Here is a 19,332-nt window from a genome sequence, read left to right on the forward strand (position 1 = left end):
CCAGGCATTCGTTATTTCATAAAAGCTGACAACTTGTCAGTATACGAGTACTATACAGGTATAAACGTACCTCGAGTATGGAGCCTGGCTTCGGTAGGTAACAGGTAGTAAAGGTGAGTGAAATCACAGTTTAAATTCGTAATAGTGTAAAGCTCAGTTTTTATACATTTCAACATTAAACAACGATAGAAAGCTGCATGTGCGATGCCGGACACTTAGTATAGTTCCAACTCCCCTGCCAGGCACCCCTAAAGTACGATTAATAAAAATAGTACTTTCGTCATATTATAAAACCTGAAATTTGTATATGTTATTAGGGGAACTATAAAAAGATGTTTTTCTCAGTTCCCAGACACTTTCTATGGTTCATTCATGCAGCCAGGCACCTCAAAAGTTACTCTAGGTGCGAGCGCGAGAGATATACATACAAGCGGGTGCGAGTGAGATAGTACGTAATGTCTACGGCGATCTTTTACTGCGCATCAGCTGTCTTATACTCCGAACGTTTGTTTGAATACATAGTAGTGTGAAACGGTTATGCGTATGTATAATAAGTGTATTATTATTTAAGAAATTTATTATTACATACAAAGCAACGTAATTGAGCTCCTTCTACTTCCATGATAGTACTTTTTCACAAATGCACCATGATTTTAAAAAACAATAAATTTCTTATAAAAACAATAAATGATAATAAAAACAATATATTACGAATTTAAACTGTGATTTCACTTACCTTTACTACCTGTTACCTGTCGAGCCACCGCGACCCAGGCTCCATACTCGAGGTACGTTTATACCTGTATAGTACTTGTATACTGACAAGTTGTCAGCTTTTATGAAATAACGAATGCCTGGGCGTCGCGGGCTCTTGCTCCAAATGAGAACGACTACAGATTCAGTCTACAAATTACAGAACACAAAACACCTTCTGTACATGAGTCACTATGTTTGCTACTAGCACTTTCTACAAACGGAAACATTGTATCCACATGTGCACAGTTGACAACTTACAAAACTATATGAGTTGCTCTTTGATTAGATTTTTCAATTATATGTAAATAAACTGCAAAGTGTTACAACCCTGATATTCATATATGAACACCCAGTGAGATTTAATTCATATTATTTTTTTAAAATATCAGTATTTTCTGACATAATTATATTTGAAATGAGGCTTTTTTTGTTAATTTGAATTTATTTAATGGTACTTTAATATCTAATATATAATTTATCAATATTACCAGATATATTTTCATTTTTGAAACTTTAGAACTCAAAATCATGTACTATCTGAAAAATAACCTTTTAAAGGTTGCTAGCACATTGTAAAGCATATTATTAGATCTTCTTTGTTTTTGTAAAAACTCTAAGCTCAGTGAGAACACATAGCAAAATTTGCATAAAGATTTTGTGTAATTTTATTCAATCAAACTTTTTTTTAAATTTCGTTGTAGCCAAAAATATTATCATACAGTTTTTATCTTACATAAAAGATCTCTTTCATGTTGAATAAGATTTATTATTTTCCGACACCATGGAAAGTGAAGACAAAGTAAATTAAATTTCTGTTATAAAATTTTTGTGGCTGTCTCTATTGGTCCATAGAGTAGTAAGAGTATGGAAGGAATTTTGTTTTAGGTTACACAGAGCTAACATTACCGAGGCCTCAGTATCAGAGGTATGAAGACACCAGACTTTCAGCTGCTGTCAAAGACTTCATGTTGGCTCTCCTCACTTCCCATGTGGTCCTGGTCATCGACCATACGGTTGGTCAGTAGTCTATATATGTAAAAACCATTTGTATATACTTACCAACACTTGCTTTTGTAAAAAGGTTACTAAAAAATATACAAGTAAATGCAAATTAACAAATACAAACATCACTATCCTACCCAAATATAAACATTGTAAAACATTAGGTGATGTTAGTTAGGTGATGAAATATAAAGTTAAACTGGTGACTGTTTCTATTTACCTTTTTTAAGTCATTGTACCTTTCTGTAAACTATAAAACAGGGCAGAGTCTGATTTTGTTTCCTCTGTTATTGAGCTGTCTTCCATTTTACACATTTAGTTTATTATTTGTAAAAGTAGTAGGCATGTGTTATAAGTAAGTCATCATCATCATCATCATCATCATCATCATCTGACGTTTCCGTTATCATGGGTCGTCGTACACAGCCTCCTCCACTTTTGTCTATCATTCCAGGTCTCCTCTTCCTCCACCTGTATTTTCTGTAGTCCCCTTCTCTCTATGTCTCTCCACACTTGGTCCTCCCATCTTCCTCTCGGTTTTCCTCTTGGTCTTCTTTCTCCTTCCTCCTTCTCCAGTGCTATTCTAGGCATTCTATTATCTCCCATCCTCTTCACATGCCCCATCCACTGTATTCTTCTTCCTTCCATTGTCTCTTGCAGTGAAACTACCTTCAATCTTTCTCTGGTTATTTCGTTCCTTATTCTATCTCTTCTTGTAGTCTTCTCTATCCCTCTTAAAAATCTCATGTCTGCAGCTTGCAATCTGCTTAAATCATTTTTAGTCCACGTCCACGTCTCTGCTCCATATAATAAAATTGGTTGGAAATAAGATTTATACATCAATACTTTTGACTCTTTCCCAATGTTCCAAATCCACACAATCTTCTTCACCATATTGAAAAACTTTCCACTCTTCCATATTCTGTTTCCTATCTCTTCTCTTATTGTGCCCCTATCTGTTATGATACTTCCTAAATAACAGAATTCCTTCACCTTTTCAAGTCTTTTTCCTTCAACTAACACGTCTTTGTTATTTCCTTCCCTTCTCTCTATTTTCATTACTTTACCACCGTTTTAATATACAAAAACATCAGGTAATCCTTTTGCAACAATTTTATTTTTATATGAAAGCTTATAATTTTATCTACTTTTCTACATAATAGAAATCATTATTAAGATATTTGTATCATATCAAAAACAATCTTCATAGAAGATTGCTGTGTGATTTATCAGCAACTGAAATGTGATCATTCTCACGCCTGTTAGTGTTGTGACGCTGACCTTTAAGACGATTCTTCTGATGTAAAAACAAATGATACTCACTGAGCGTTAATAAATTGGGACTTTTGGAGGACTATCAAATTTATCCAAGAAAAATGCTGTGATGAGATCTTGAGTTCATTTTGCTGCATGTGGACAGACATTGTTGCTGTTGCGGGTTTTGCAATTGACAAGGGCATTTTAAATACACATATATAAAACGATCAATTTTTGCTGTAGTTGCATCTATGACCTGCTAACAGGAAGGTAGACAGTTCACAACCGTGGGTCACTGACTGCAGCGCTGCACAGTCGGAATTTCAAAATGGTACTTACTTAAAAAACACAATGTTTTGTCGTAATCTTGTTGGTCGTAATTATGTCATCCAGATAAACTCGTCACATAATGTAGTTATGGTTGTAAAGGTTAATGAAATGCAAATGTTCAAACAAAGGTTGAAATATGTTCTGAATAACTGATGTCAGTACTAAACAAAAATAAAAAAGGACCATTGTATTGTTTAACAAAGTTGTTCAATTACTTTGCATTCCTCATACATTTTTTTAATGTAGTTTATCAAATTAAAAATAACAATTTGTGAAATACCAAATTTAGGTGACAATTTATTAATTACACTTAAGTTGGTGAATAATATATGTCAGGTTTTTCTTAAAAGACACATATAAGACTACCTTATTTTATTTTATTTCATAACAAAAATAGTTCAGTAGTATTTGTGATTTTATGTCATTACTGAATTTTAGATGAAGACTTGCAAACTCTTTTGATGAGATCTCTGAACAACGGCACTGGTATCATGGTGGCTGTCTATCGTTTGCAGTTCCCGTTAGATGGGCTTGATCAGGTAATACATACATATTTATTTTCTTACTTGTCCAAATATTTAAAGCATGAAAATCCAAGTAAGGTATGAACTTTGCACTCATTTGATGTAAAGGACTAACGCCTATGCCTCACCAAGAATAAATCACACTCTGTTACCACTCCCATGTCATTTTTACAACTTACAAAAAGTTGCCACACTCTACCTCAATATGATGAGGTGAAACAGGAGAAAGTTAAGTTCCTTTTCCACATTCACTTTAATTAGCTCAAAAATTGTATAGGCCATCCAAAAGGAATTTCTTCAGCACAGTTTCAATTGCTATATCTGCATAATGTAGGTCTTTATTCCAGATAATGATGGCATACTCAAGATGTCTTCAAACCTAAGATATATAAAGCATCAGACAAGAATCTTATTGTTGAAAAATTGAGTGATCTGTAGCTGTAGCAGGAAACCCAAGTTACTATTAACTTTTGAAACAACACTGCTTACTTCACATAGGGCTATGGTGGGAAATGTTGATTCAGTGTAAATATTGAGTTCAGCTCAACTCCACCTTCTGCTTAGTGTAGAGTCTGAAATTTGAACTTGAGTTATTTTGAGGTTCTTCATGGCAAACCTTTTGGGATCTCTTCAAACAGATGTTGAGTCCAGATTTCAGGAGCCGTCACAGTGTCAGATTTCAGACACTGCACTAAGTGGAATGTGTAATGGAGCTGAACTCAACATTTGGACAATAAACTTTATTTGTACATTCCTTCAGAATTACAATTGAGTCAAAACAGTTGTACAATCTTTGTATAATTAGTGTCAAGATTCAATTGATACTTCCAATTTAAGAATTCATCAGTTTAAAAAGGATGATGCAGCAACTATCTTCCTAGCTCTCTCTTCATGGCATCAAAATTGATCATGGTACATTTTATACATTCAGGCAGTGCATTAACAAGCTGGCATTCCATGTTTGGTGGCTCCTCTGAATACAGTGCCGTTCTGTGTGCTGGTAAAGTAAAATCTGTAGCCCAGCAGATGTATGTGTGTGTGTGTGTGTGTGTGTTGTGTGTGTGCTGTTGTGTGTGTGTGTGTGTGTGTGTGTGTGTGTGTGTGTGTGTGTAGTCGTTTCAAGTTCAAGTTCAAGTTCAAACTCGTTTATTCAGAAAAAGACATGTTACATTTATATACTTACCCCAAGGCCACCTTTGCAAGGCAGCCGTGCGGGAATGCAGCATTACAAGTCAAAAAATATTTAGTCTGTTGTTGGCAAACCAATAAACAATGCGAACTAATTTGTAAATAATAGAAAGATGCTACTCATAAGTCACAGATAGATTCGTTATTAACAAATATAACAATAAATATGAGTGACAAAAGTAAACATACAATATTGAGTAATCATTTGTGTACATGAGTGTAAATTCTAATACAAGCCAATAAATAAATAAATAACAATAATAATTAATTAACAATATACAATTTAATAAACAACAACAATATACAATAATAATACAACATACATAGAAATCATTAACAGGGCAATAATATTAAGCATAAGGTGTTGATAAGCATGCAAGGAAATAAATAAACTATTTAAATAAATTATAACAAATAGAGAAAATAAATTATCAATAAATTATTCAAGGACTAAGGTTTAATACAAACTGCACGGCTTTCATTTTAAATTTGGGTTTAGAGTCACCGAATACACTATTACCATATACTGTAATAAACAGTTAAATAAAGTTACACCCTGCATACAAAAACTGGGGTCTACAATTTTTCTTTTGCATAATTTTGGGCACATTTAGGAGATCATATGAGGCAGTTCTCGTTAATCCGAGAATGATCTCGTACTTTTTTGGGATTACTCAGTCTAATAATACTTGTCATAATATACATAATTTATACAAACTGAAAAAAAATTAAGAATATTAATTATCGCTAAAAAAAAACCTGCTTACACTACACTCAGCACGGCCCAATGCCAAAATACTGTTCTCAATCCATTTCTTTTGACCACATATTTTTTAGGATTTTTTTTTTTTCCAGTGATGGTATTATACGTGCCACACATAATGTATGACACCATATCTTATCATGCTTTCAATACCAGGAGAACATACACAAATACTTTAAAAATTGGCTATTCAATAAAAATCCTCTCATGTGGTACAAAGAATGATTAAATCTGTCTTCACTTTTTCCCCAAAGCACTGTATATGGTCACCCCATTTAGAGATTGGCTATCATATCGTACAGACAACCCTAAGTATTTTAATTTGAACTAACAATATCACTTAGAGAAGTATGTATAGAAAAACCATGGTGATTATGCGGAACTCAATAAAGGTGTTTCTACAACTTTCTCTGTGTTGTAGACCTGCTAAAATGTGGATGTACTTTTTTGAAAAATAAGGATCTTTTATAGATTTGCTTTATTAGAGCTGCCCCATGCTGAAAGACAGTAGCGGAGTTGAGATTCAAAGACTGCATAGTGAGCAGTTGTTGCAGTTTTTAGATCACATATATTTAATCCTTTTTACAACAAAAGTCCTTGGCCAGGTTGCAAAGGTTGTCAACATGTACAGTCCATTTGAGACAGTTGTCAATTGTAATACCCAAGTATTTGGCTACATTCAATGCTTTAATATTTGGCCCTATTCCCTCTTCCTCTTTTCTGTGTCCCATGACTAGCTGCTTGAATTTACCACTAAGTTGTTGTGGTAGTACTGAACATCTGCCTTGCTATGTGAGCTGATACTTCCTAGGCCACTTAGTGTGCTGTCATTGAGGAGGTGCACTGTATCGTCCGCATACATTAAGATTGTTGAGTATTCCTCCAAATACCTGGGGAGGTCATTAGCAAATAAAATGAAAAGGACAGATCCTAAGATGGATCCCTGTGGTACTCCTCTTATGAATGGAAGTGGTTTGGACCTCACTATTCGAGTACAACTCTTTTCTGTGTATCTTCAATTCAAAACTCTCAAAATATCTTGTTGACATGTCATGTATACCACCCATTTCTAATTTATTCAACAGCTGTGCATGGGCAAGACAATCAAACACTTTACATAAATCTAGTAGTAAGATTGTAGTTGGTTTGCCGTCCTCCAGTTGATCAATAATAAACCCTACCAGGTCTATCACAGCAGTGGTTGTAGAACGTCCTTTTATGAATCGACACTAATACTTAATAAGTAGTAGTTGTGCTGGAAATTTTCCTTCTATAAATGGGATGTTGATGATCAGGGTTAATATTTAGGCAAGTTCATTACAGCACACTTTAGATGACCTTAGATGATAATCATCAATCCCAGCTGAAGTAATTTTTTTTTTTTAATAGGAGATCATGCTCTTTACTTCATTGACTGTCACAGGGTGTAAAAACAAAATTGGAGTCTCTTGGTTTGGGGTTTGATCTGGGATTTGTAGCAAGTGCATTGCCAGCTAATTTTATGAACACTGAGTTGAAGAAGTTAGCCATCAATTGTGTTCACTGATGACCTCATTGGACCAACAGTTCTTTAAAGCCCTTGGAAGTCTTATGTTTTCGGGTTTATTACTGACCACACAGTTTTTTATTTTTTGTCAGAGTAAACAATTTGATTGGCAGCTATCTGGCGCCTCAAAGATTTTAGTTTTAAGTTATATTTCTTCTTTTTAAAAGCTACCTCTTCCTTATGTTCCAACAGACCAGTCAGATTAAACTGTGCTTGTGCCCTCAAAAACGCCTCCCTAAATCTTTCTGTTTCAGTGTCAGATATCCTATTACTTTTTTGCCTTTAAGTCTAGTTTTTATAATATAGTTCAATAACCATACTTATTGTATTACTAGAACGCTTGTAAGCATGGGATGTGTTTGTAGTATTATACATTCCCAGCCATACTTCCTTTGTCAATTTGGATTAATTTTCACTGCTTTCTTGTTCAGAGATCAGTTTGGAATTTATGAAAACGCTTAGTTTCTGCTTGATGTGCTTTATCTTAATCTATAACCATAATGTGCAAAAAAAGTCCAAAACCATCAAACATTCATTCCACTATGGTACTGCCAAACACATACTAAGTCCATTTCTCCAATACTCTCACAACTTCATGCACCATTGAGTATCATATATTACTTTCTGAACAGCCATAGTGTAAGGCTAACAAATTTGAAAATGTACAAGAATATATAACGCGTTGCGACATGTTTATAGTTGTACAGCGACATATACGACCACCTGGAGTCATACACAAGCGCTGTTTACTTCATCATTACAGCTCCAAAACTCAGCGAGGATATTGTGGAAATGGTGAGGACTACCTTTTTTGATTTGTATTACTAAGCATGTTATAATATTAAGTTAATATTTTAATTCTTCAAGTTTTGATCTAAAATTTATATAAAAATCAGATTTTTTCCAAACAGGTAACTAACCTCTTCTCTTAAAATCTCTGAGTAACTCAACTCTTATACATAAATAATGCTGCTGAACAATTATTGGGCAATATTGTGCCAAGAAGTATAAATATTCCTAAGGTCCTTTATAATAATAACAATTACAACCCAGAAAAGGTGCTCCAGGCCATAAAATTCCTAAAGCTAAAACAAAATGTACTCCAGTAATTCCTGTGAAAATTTATTTAAAATTCAAATTCTGCTCCAGACTCTTTACCTATGACCAGATTTTAAATGCACCCAAAAGACTAAACAACTCTGACAGCATGGACGTTTATAATACGTCCAACAATATATGAAAATCAATAATACCTGGAATAGTTTTACCTTTTACTAGAGTAATTGAGCAATATTTGGCTGAAAAATATTCAAGACTGCTATTTACAAAAGGGAGCCAAAAGACATTTATCTAAATTAATAGAAATAGTACACTATAATCAAATAAAACACTTTTTAAATAAAGAATAATTTTAATTAATTTTAGTTTGGGTATTTTGGAAGACATGCTGGAAATGTGAGAACAAACTTAAGCATTGACAACTACTCGATTGACTGTGTAGAAAGTTTTAAATATTTGGGTGTAACAATAAACAGCAAAAACGTGGAGGATATAGAGATACAAAGCAAATTAGCTAATGCAAATAGGTGTCTTGGGGCGTGTACAAGATTCTTTACGTCAAGATTGTTGTCACAATGCTCCAAAATAAGAATTTATAAAACAATCATTCAACCAGTCCTAATGTATGGAAGTGAAACATGGACATTAACGAAGAAAAATGAGGGGCGGTTGATTGTTTTTGAGAATAAAGTTCTCCGAAAAATATTTGGACCAATATGTGATGAAGGGGTGTGGCGAATAAGAAAAAATAGAGAATTACGCAATGTATACCAAGATCCTGATATTGTGGCTTTGGTGAAGGCAAAGAGAATTAGCTGGCTAGGACATGTACATCGGAGACAGGAGGGCACAAGGTTAAAAGAGGTCTACCAGGCGGTACCGACAGGAAGGCGCCCTTTGGGTAGGCCAAAGATAAGATGGTGCGATCAAGTGGTCGAAGATGTGACCCGGTGTGGAGGGTCTGTGGATCTGGCGGAAGACAGGGTGGCGTGGAAGAGGCTCATAGACGAGGCAAAGAATCGACTGAGATTTGTTACGCCCCGGCAGTAAGTAAGTAAGTAATAAAAGGATCATCTACAATAGGGGCTATTGCTAACCTAGTAAAAGGTATAATTCAGACTTAGGAGTCCAAGGCCATCTTTTGTGACCTAAGCAAGGCTTTTGATTGCATTAATAATTCTGACCTAATTTTGAAATTAGAACACTATGGAATTAGGGGAACGTGTTCAAAATTCTTTGGTTCATATTTAACTAATAGACAACAAAAAGTTTTTTTTGAATGGTAAATGGTACCTTCAGGTAAGGTTGAGTATGGAGTTCCGTAGAGCTCTGTACTTGGGTCTCTTCTCTTTTTTATTGCAATGAATGATCTATCTTTTTCAGTTATGACTAGACGATACTACCATTTTTAATGTTTCAAGTATGGACCCTCCATAACTTAAAAAGCAAAAATTGCTAAAATGAACAAAATTGCCCTCACAAGGCAGATTCATCACTTAATAACCAATAATTGAATCCTTTGCCATTAACTCAATAGAACAACATGTATTCAAATCTGGATGCTTCAACATCAACTGCTACAATAAACATCACTGAACACCTTATAATATCACTTGAATAAGAAGGTGCCGATTTTTTTCATTTTTAGTGGCTTTTGACAAAAAAACCATTAAATCCTGTGAATTAATCTTTTCGGCATTATAGTAAAAAACTATTTTAAAAAGCTTCTTATTCATTCAGACCAAATCTGTTCAAGTAACAATAACCACAAATGACCAAACTAAAAAATCTATCCAAATTGGAGTCTCTCAAGGATTCACCTTAAGACCAATTATTCATTGCTTAAGTAGATGAACTACCTTTGTGGCTACTGCAGGTGCTTATATGATACTGTACTCCATCTCAAGAACTTATCACCGAAGAAGTACGTAGTACTCCAGAACAATATGTTTAGCAAGTGAACAAATCCTAAAAATATATCCATAGCTTAGAAGCAAGAAAATCTAAGAATGATGCATTTGCTGCCCATTGGTTAAATAGCTATAAAAACAACCATGCTTACATCAGTGCCAAATATAATATAAGTAGCTTCTGAGCTGCCTTTCAACACCCTAGAGAAGTTCAAATTCAGTAATGATGAATGTTAAAATCTGATTCAAGATGAAGTGGTGTTCTTATTGTCTCATCATGTTTCTGAGACGATTTCACGTCACGGTGGAGCAACTGAGTTTTCTACACATAATGTAGAGCAATGGTAGGAAGGGTTAATTCAATAACAGTGTTAAGATCAGCTTCATTTCACCTTCCACTTAGTGTATGAGACAATGAGAACACCACTTCATCTTGATTACATTTGTTTGTAATCCAGATTTTTCTGATGTCGAAACGACAGTCAGTTTTGGATCTCTTCAGATGGATGTTGATTCCAGATTTCAGGAGTCAAATCTGTTACAGTGTTAGACTTGAGACGCTGCTAAGTGGAAGGTGAACTGGAGCTGATCTTAACATTCTTATTGAATCAACCCTTCCCACCATTGATCTACATTATGTGTACTTTCCTTCAGTTAACCAACCAATTAAGAAGGATTTCTGCATGACAAAAACACATTAAACCTAAACCCAAACAAAAATGTTATTAAATAATATTACAGACTATAGATTAGACATAATTTAGTTATTTCACTTCATTTAAGCACTCACCAATTTTTAGAACAGTTACTAAAAACAACAATAATTGTTGAAACAGCTTTTGTGAAACTAATCATTGACAAAATCTATTTATTTTATAAATAGCATAACGTTAGATTTAACCTTGTACTTTTTGTTACTTTAATGCAGATAAAGTTATGTTAATTCCTAAATAAAGATTTATTTTACATGAACCAGATCCGTTATGAGGACCTAGTTCGACGCAACCTGCTGTACATGTTCTACTGGAGAGAAGTGAAACCAACTCTTAACTTTAAACAACACCTGATAGAAGCAATGAGAGTGTGCATTGTTATAAACAGACAACCTGGAACGTAAGTTTCTATTTTGTTTTTAATTTTGAGATAGTACCAAATAGTAAAAGGTTTCAACTTCAAAGAAAAGTTTTTACTTACAAACTGTATTATTGTTTTATAAAATTATTCTTTAGAACAATAAACATCATTTGCCCTTTCAATCATTTTTGCTCATATTACTCTAGAAAAAATACCATTAAAAAAATGCTGTACCTACATAAGACAAAATGATTATACAAGAATTACTTTTTCTTTAGCCACAACTTTTTAATCATTTTAATTTCATGTTTATTTTTCCAGCCCCAATGTTCTCACCTGTCTGTATGATAAGAATAAGAACATCTTTATTCATAAAAGTATTATGTACATATTTTTAAAAAGCTAAACAAATTTTAACAGTAGTAATTTAAGAATCACTTTAACTAAATTTAGCACTTAACACATATTTTAATATACCACTTGCATGATGACTCTTACATCAAAATAAACTAAAATGAAAAAAAGGGAAACATTTTACTTATATGATCATATGGTTAATATTTTAACCAAACATACTTTAGATATTAAATATATTTATTTAATTCTCAAAGTGTCACACAAACTTCCTGTAGTTTTACAGTATTTTATGCCATCAGTTATGATGTATAGACCTCTTGCAGGGTTAAAACACTGCAATTAATCATTTATTTATCAGTTACCAGGTATATTACTCCCAGGCCCAACCGAGCGGGAGGTCCCTCCTGCAGCTGGTCAACTGGTGGTCCGCTCGCACCGGGGGATTGTACAGACACCCTCTTCTACCTCCCGCAGATAAGGTCTACAAGGACTTCAATGGCCGCACTTTCTACATCCCAGTCCTTCATGTAATAATGTGAATTCATCATGATAGTGTGCTTATTAATCGAGAAATGATAATGTACAGACGTTTCAGATGGATGTTTAAGGAACGAAAATCATTTTTTGTTCATAAATCTAATTATATTATTATTAGTTGACAACCTGTCAAAAATGAAAAGATTATTCCACTATCGTATCTATATGAAATTGCTAGTTGGTTTTGTGTGTGTGTGTGTGTGTGTGTGTGTGTGTGTGTGTGTGTGTGTGTGTGTGTGTGTGTGTGTGTGCGCGCGTGCGTTTGTGTGTTGTGTGTTTAAATTCTTTTCTACTGATATATAAATATTTTTTAAGTTAAATTTCAATATTGCATTTATCAAACAGGTCTTTTACAAAGATATTTAGACCTTTGTGTTTATTTTATACATACAATAATTTTTGTATACTGTTTTAGAAACCCCCATGGCACTTTGTTACTTACAACAATGACAGTATTGTTGTGGAGGGAGGCAGAGATGACAAGCTGCTTCAAATGTTGGCTGTGAAACTCAACTTTCAGTTTGTATCATACTAACATGAAACATAGTAAAACATACAAATTAATCAATAAACCAATTTTTTTTTTTTGTACATATTATTATTGGAAAATTGTAATTCCTGTATTTGTTTTTATGTTTTCTTTTTCAGAATTGAGTATTTTGATCCTCCCGAAAAAAGTCAAGGATCTGGCATTATTAATGGGACGATGAATGGTGTGCTTGGCCAAATATGGAGACGGGTAAGCATTTTTATTTGTTATCCATACATTACAGACAATCTTACAAAAACTTCTAGACTGCAATTTAAAAAGATGTTATTAAAGTAAGAATTTGGTAGTCAAGCATTTGGAGCCCTGCAGTGCAGAGGTGCCTGTCAACTTGATCAAGAAATATAATAAGTAACTAGCGACTGTTACAAATAATAATGATGATTTAGATTCATAGTTGATAGGATTGGAGTTATTTGTTAGTAGATAATTATCACGCATATTATTTCTAGTGTTACAAAACATTTTTTAGCCATTATAAATAATATTTTCATTCAAGAGCTATTTCTTCAGCAATAGTGTTTCTGATTGCAATGGTCTTTTCAAAGCTAGCTGTGAAAATGGAAAATTAAATTCAAATACAATTTGAATCAGCATAACAAAATTATATACAAGTAAAGTTCCTTTGGAGGGCTCAACATGCATCCTATTATGGCTAAACATCCAAGAAGTGGAGAAGACATTATAGAATTCTCTATTGTTCCTCATCTAGAATTTTTTCATGTGGTTAGTTTTACAGATGTTTCTCCATAGCAGCCACCGACTAATGTTAAACTCTTTTATTCCTAGATCCTTTGTAAATTAAGGTGAACTAAGCTGTTTTTACGCCTAAAAGAAATAGATCAAAATGTTTCTGTATATATTACTAAAAAGCTATACGAGAAATTCACTTAACAAATTCTATGGAAAGAAATAATAGCTACTCCAATTACTCAACACAGATATATGCTAATGGAATAATTTTGTTTTCATTAAACATTTTAAAGAAACAAGCACATTTCTCTGTGTAATAATATAAGCTTGCAAAAATGCTATACAATTATATAGTTCCTAATGGGTAAAATTCAAAATTTGATTGTTAAGAAGAAACAAATTAGCTATCTGAATTACAAACATGAAATCTATCTCTTTGAGCAGGATGTGGACCTCTTTATGGGAGACCTTACGGTAACATATAATCGTAGCCAAGCTGTGGAGTTCTCGTTCCTAACGTTGGCTGATAATGAAGCTTTTCTCACCCACACCCCTGGGCGGCTCAACGAGGCTTTGGCCCTCGTCCGATCCTTTCACTGGGAGGTGAGAAATTGCCTTAAATGTAACAACCAAATTTGTATATTGTTTGGGAATCTACACACAAACTAAAACATAGTCAGTGAGATTTGTTAAGGTAATTAGTTTTTGATGAAATTCAGCTTCATAAAGCAGAAAAGTTTGATTGTGGGGATTATCAATCAGAACAGTACTTGCATGGTTCAAATTATATATATTTTATTATAATATTTATACTCGTATTATATGTATTTTGTAATTTGACATATCACTAGGTATTATTCCATAAATATAGTTCACCTAAGATTGTTCAGTGAACAAATACTCATTTCAATTCAATTAAGTTGAACAACCTGCAGTTTATTACAGAGATGTAATCCTAAAAACTGAATATTCTCTTTGGCATACCTTAGAGATTTTTACAGAAACATTTCAATACTAATTCAAATTCCAATCACGATTTGGCAACAAAATACAGTAGCAAGATCATCTAAAAGGACTCTTTGATCTGGACAACCAGTTACTTCAAATTAGTGAATCAAGTAGTATTTTTATATACTGTTAAACATAATAATTTAATGGTCAAAGCGCAGAGCCTTATTTTTACAGTGTCTCGTGCCAAACATTCCAGTTCTGAAATTACTGTGGACTAGAGAACTATACAGTATGACTGCTATATTAGTTCTGGAATGTCAGTACTCTATATGTTCATAAACATAAGATTGTAGAAGCTTAATAACACAGAGATATGTTATATATATATATATATATATATATATATATATATATATATATATATATATATATATATATACAATGTTTGATTTTAAGATGAGTATTACCTGAAGTAACTATTTTGATTAGTTAAAATAATAAAAAGAACTACTTTCAACATAAGAACCACACAATGTGATTGTACAATTTTTTACTACTGAAGTTGAATATAAAAAAGGTGAATAAAGATTATAAAGATCATGTTGTGCTGGTTTCTATTAAACGTTATTGATGCTAGAAAGAAGCTCTTCAGTCATTGTGGGTTATAAACAACTACCTATTACTTCCTTCTATAGAGTACAAGCTAATGCTGACAGATAAATTCCCATGACATTTCATGTTCCTGTTTTACGCTCTCCTAATGTATTCCAAATGCCAAATGATACACCTTGTTTTCTGTGTATTTGTATTATGCCTGTATAAATATCACTTTTTGTAGTTAAACTATACAGAAATTTTAAAAAAATCTTGCATATAGAAATATTTTAAATATGATGTTCCGAAACATGTCTATTATATTTGTGTAAATTATAGACTACATTCTAGAACTTTAATATTGTTAACAAGCAAATGCGTGTTAGGAAAACTTATTGTTAGGGTACTCATGAAAGGGATACTTAATTGTTTATTTTATAGGTTTGGCCGCTGGTGATATTTACTATACTTGTCTCTGGTCCTCTTTTGTTCTTGATCATATATATTCCTCAGCTGTGGAACAATGAGGAACCAGTTGTCTCTCCTCTTAAGCTGTTCAATGATTGCAACTGGTTCATATACGCCATTTTTCTTAGACAAGGTAAGTAAGGTCTCTAAAGATTCAGACATTATTCATGAAAGCTGATTTTTGTTCTATAAGAATATATTATGTATTAATTTGTAAAAAACTTAAGTTATGTTTTTTCAAAATACAACAAACATGGCTGACTGACTACAGTCTTAGTAAAGTGAACTCCAAGAAAAGTGTGTATTTAAGTGGTAATAATCCAACAAAATATTATTTACTTGTGCACAATACTTACCTCGGATCATATGTAAGTAAACAACAAAAATAATACTTCATGAAATTTCGAAACTTTATCAAGAAACTTAAGTTTAATTCTGAACATTCACCAAGCAAGTAAACAGTCAAGATTAAGACTTTCAATATTCCAAGCACATCATTTAAAACATAACTACTATATTAATCACTTTAAATTAGTAAAAAACACTTCAAGAAAGTATCAAGGATTAAATCAATATAGAATGCAAACTATGAATAATTACTATCTATGACACAACCCGATAAAAGTGTGACGTCACTGCCAAGTCACAAGGCAACAGATATTCCACATCATACAGTGTTGGCGCTGGCACACAGCTGCTTGGCCACCTGTAACTAGACCACCAGACTACTGACCCCAGACACTGTGTCAGCATTGTCAGCGCTGACCTACAGCAATACATCCAGCTGTTGTACTGCTCAAGCTACTGACACGGCACTTGATTGCCACTTAATCAAGAACACACTTATTTAAATAGACAAAAAGAAAGTTAACAGGAGGAGGCAACCAAACCTCTAAAATAACTGCCAAATTTTGTATTAGCAATAGAATTATTTTTGTAATAAAACTGCTTCATCTCATTACATTACTTAGTATTACAGAATAGTCAAAGCAGCCTTCCATTTAAATTATAAATGGAATAATATTTAATCAAATTTATTTTAATCTTGGTTCCGAATAGGATTCATTCAGTTCCTGGTTCCATAGTAAATACTTTCTGCATCCAAATGACCTCGATGGACTTTAAAGTAGGTGACAAGGTTTTTATTAAGCTGAAAGGCTATCCACACTGGCCAGGAATAGTAGAGAGAGTAATAAGCAATAATGGTACAGGGAAAAGCTTAAAATACTATGTCCAATTTTTTGGCAGCCATGATCATGCCACAGTAAAGCACAGTGATTTATACTTGTACGAGGAAAATATATTAGTATATGGGCAACCAAAAGCAGATAACTACCGGAACAAAAAGTTTAATGCTGCCTTAAAGGAAGCTGAAGAAAAGGAAATCAATCTCACACAGCCCTGTACCGAAGTAAATGAAATTAGCAAAAAGATTGACAACCTTGAGAAGACTGATGACCTTGACCTAGAAACATCCCTGACCCTAGCAGCCGAAGCAGGCAATGAATGCACTGCTGACAGAGAATACCAAGCTTAGGCAAGACTTACAATTTCTACAAGATGAAAATGTAGAATTGATAAAAGAACTGGAAAAGAGAAGTAACGACATACAGTTTTTTATGGAAGTAGAAGCTAGTTGTAAGGAAAAGGATGAAATAATCAAAGGGCTGACTGATAAGAAAAATGAGCTTCTGCAAGAGACCAGCTTTATAAGGAAAAGAGCAGATGAAGAACGGAATTTGAAAGAGGAACTGATACAACAGTCAGAACTTGAAATCCAAAGCCTAACTAACAAAATTAAACAACTCCAGTGTAATCTAATTGAACAAACTAATCTATCGGAACAATCTGAAAAAGCTTTGAAACAAGAACTTAATTCCCTGTCAAATCGTGAAGAAAGGCTAAAACAAGAAATTATTGACAAAAACTCAACTATTGCAGCTATGAGGAACGACACAGAAAAGCTTCTGCTTAAACTTACAGAACAAGAACAAATTACAAAATCCTACTTATCCGCCTTTTTCAGCAGAATCAAAAGTCACACTAAACATTCTAACATAGTTCTAAACAATAGTCATCTAGACCAATTAACAACTCAAACTCTTTATACCAACTCACTGCCTCTTGACGTCTCCCTTCAAGACGAACTGTCAATTTCATGTTTTGAAAACACAAGGATGAGTACCACAGCAAATAAGACAAAAAACCTAACTGCAGTAGGTAACAATGCAAGCAACTTTTTGACATCAGGAATCAGACAAACCTGCAACCAAAAACTGGAAAATCATTTGACAACTCCGACAAGCCCAAGCCACTCATTAACATCAGGAATCAGGCAAACCCGCAACCAAAAACTGGAAAATCATTTGACTACTCCGACAAGCCCAAGCCACTCATTGACATCAGGAATCAGGCAAACCCGCAACCAAAAACTGGAAAATCATTTGACAACTCCGACAAGCCCAAGCCACTCATTGACATCAGGAATCAGGCAAACCCGCAACCAAAAACTGGAAAATCATTTGACTACAACTCTGACAAGCCCAAGCCACTCTTTGACATCAGGAATCAGGCAAACCTGCAACCAAAAACTGGAAAATCTTTTGACTACAACCCCGACAAGCCCAAGCCACTTTTTGACATCAGGAATCAGGCAAACCTGCAACCAAAAACTGGAAAACATTTTGACTGTGTCCCCAACAAAACAGAACCACTCCCTGATATCAGAAATCACACATGCCATTGACCAGAAACTGACTGACTCCGTGATAGGCTCTAAACACATCAACACATCTGGCCGAGAAGACAGCCTGACTACTCACAGTACCCAGCACACATCTCTCCTAACCAAGAACACAAAAGGAAACTTCTACAGTGTTTCTTTTCAAGTTGCAACCGCTAGAAAACATAAAACTCTACAAAACACAATGTCTGTCAACTCTAAAATAAAATTGAATGTGAACAAGTCACCACCAATAAATGCAAAAATAAGACTAGCAGATGAAAAATATGAAGATTTCTTTTTAAAACACATAGAGTTCTATAAAAACCTTTTGAGAATAGATAATACCTATGTCAGGACCAACCCGCCACTAGGCGACAATACTTCTGCAACTGCACCCTTGACTCAAGAGCTCTCTACACAACAGATTCACTCTTTTCCCAAGACCCAAAGTCAGAAACTACTGCAAGCTGATGTGCAACAACCTAATCATTTTTTATTACACAGCAACAAGACAAACAGCAAAATAAAAATACAATAATAAGCAAAGGAAAAAGACACTCTTCAAAAATTAGTATCCTCCACCAAAACATAAGGAACCTAGAGAACAAAAGAGAGCAACTCAACCACTTATTACATGACACCTCTCCAAACATATTAGTACTAACAGAACATGGTCTAAAGCAGAATGAATTGTTGAATACAATAATTCCTGGATACAAGCTAGTCACAAATTTCTGCAGAACACAACATAAATATGGAGGAGTAGTTATTTTCACAAAAGATGACACAGTGATTGAGGCAGAATCTATGAGTGTGGGAGATCTTAGTGAGGAACTTACATGTGAAATAGCAGTAGCAGCCCTAAACATCAGTAAAACCAACATTACTATAATTGGAGTGTACAGACCCCCACAAGCAAATTTAGAAGATACACTCAGAATTTTGTCACAAGTTTTAGAGCAAACTGAACCACATAAAAGTAGCGTTGTTCTGGTAGGTGACATAAACATTGATTGTTTAAAGGTACACAAATCCAAAAACAGATTTGAAG

General features: G+C 33.9%; 1 protein-coding gene across 2 annotated transcripts in view; it reads left to right on the forward strand.

Moving 5' to 3' along the window:
* The first annotated feature begins 1,653 nt into the window (after positions 1-1,653).
* The window catches only part of LOC124352990 (ionotropic receptor 40a-like), a 29,348-nt gene continuing 11,669 nt past the window's right edge, over positions 1,654-19,332 (forward strand). For both annotated transcript variants that reach the window (XM_046802761.1, XM_046802762.1), the window contains exons 1-9: positions 1,654-1,773; positions 3,784-3,884; positions 8,066-8,161; positions 11,312-11,448; positions 12,125-12,293; positions 12,719-12,822; positions 12,952-13,042; positions 13,988-14,146; positions 15,530-15,689. In XM_046802761.1, the coding sequence (XP_046658717.1) occupies positions 1,722-1,773; positions 3,784-3,884; positions 8,066-8,161; positions 11,312-11,448; positions 12,125-12,293; positions 12,719-12,822; positions 12,952-13,042; positions 13,988-14,146; positions 15,530-15,689 (1,069 nt within the window). In that variant the 5' untranslated portion in view covers positions 1,654-1,721. The remainder of the gene's footprint in view (positions 1,774-3,783; positions 3,885-8,065; positions 8,162-11,311; positions 11,449-12,124; positions 12,294-12,718; positions 12,823-12,951; positions 13,043-13,987; positions 14,147-15,529; positions 15,690-19,332) is intronic.

The sequence above is a fragment of the Homalodisca vitripennis genome, chromosome 1 (genome assembly GCF_021130785.1).
Source record: "Homalodisca vitripennis isolate AUS2020 chromosome 1, UT_GWSS_2.1, whole genome shotgun sequence".
In the NCBI taxonomy this organism is placed as follows: Eukaryota; Metazoa; Arthropoda; class Insecta; order Hemiptera; family Cicadellidae; genus Homalodisca; species Homalodisca vitripennis.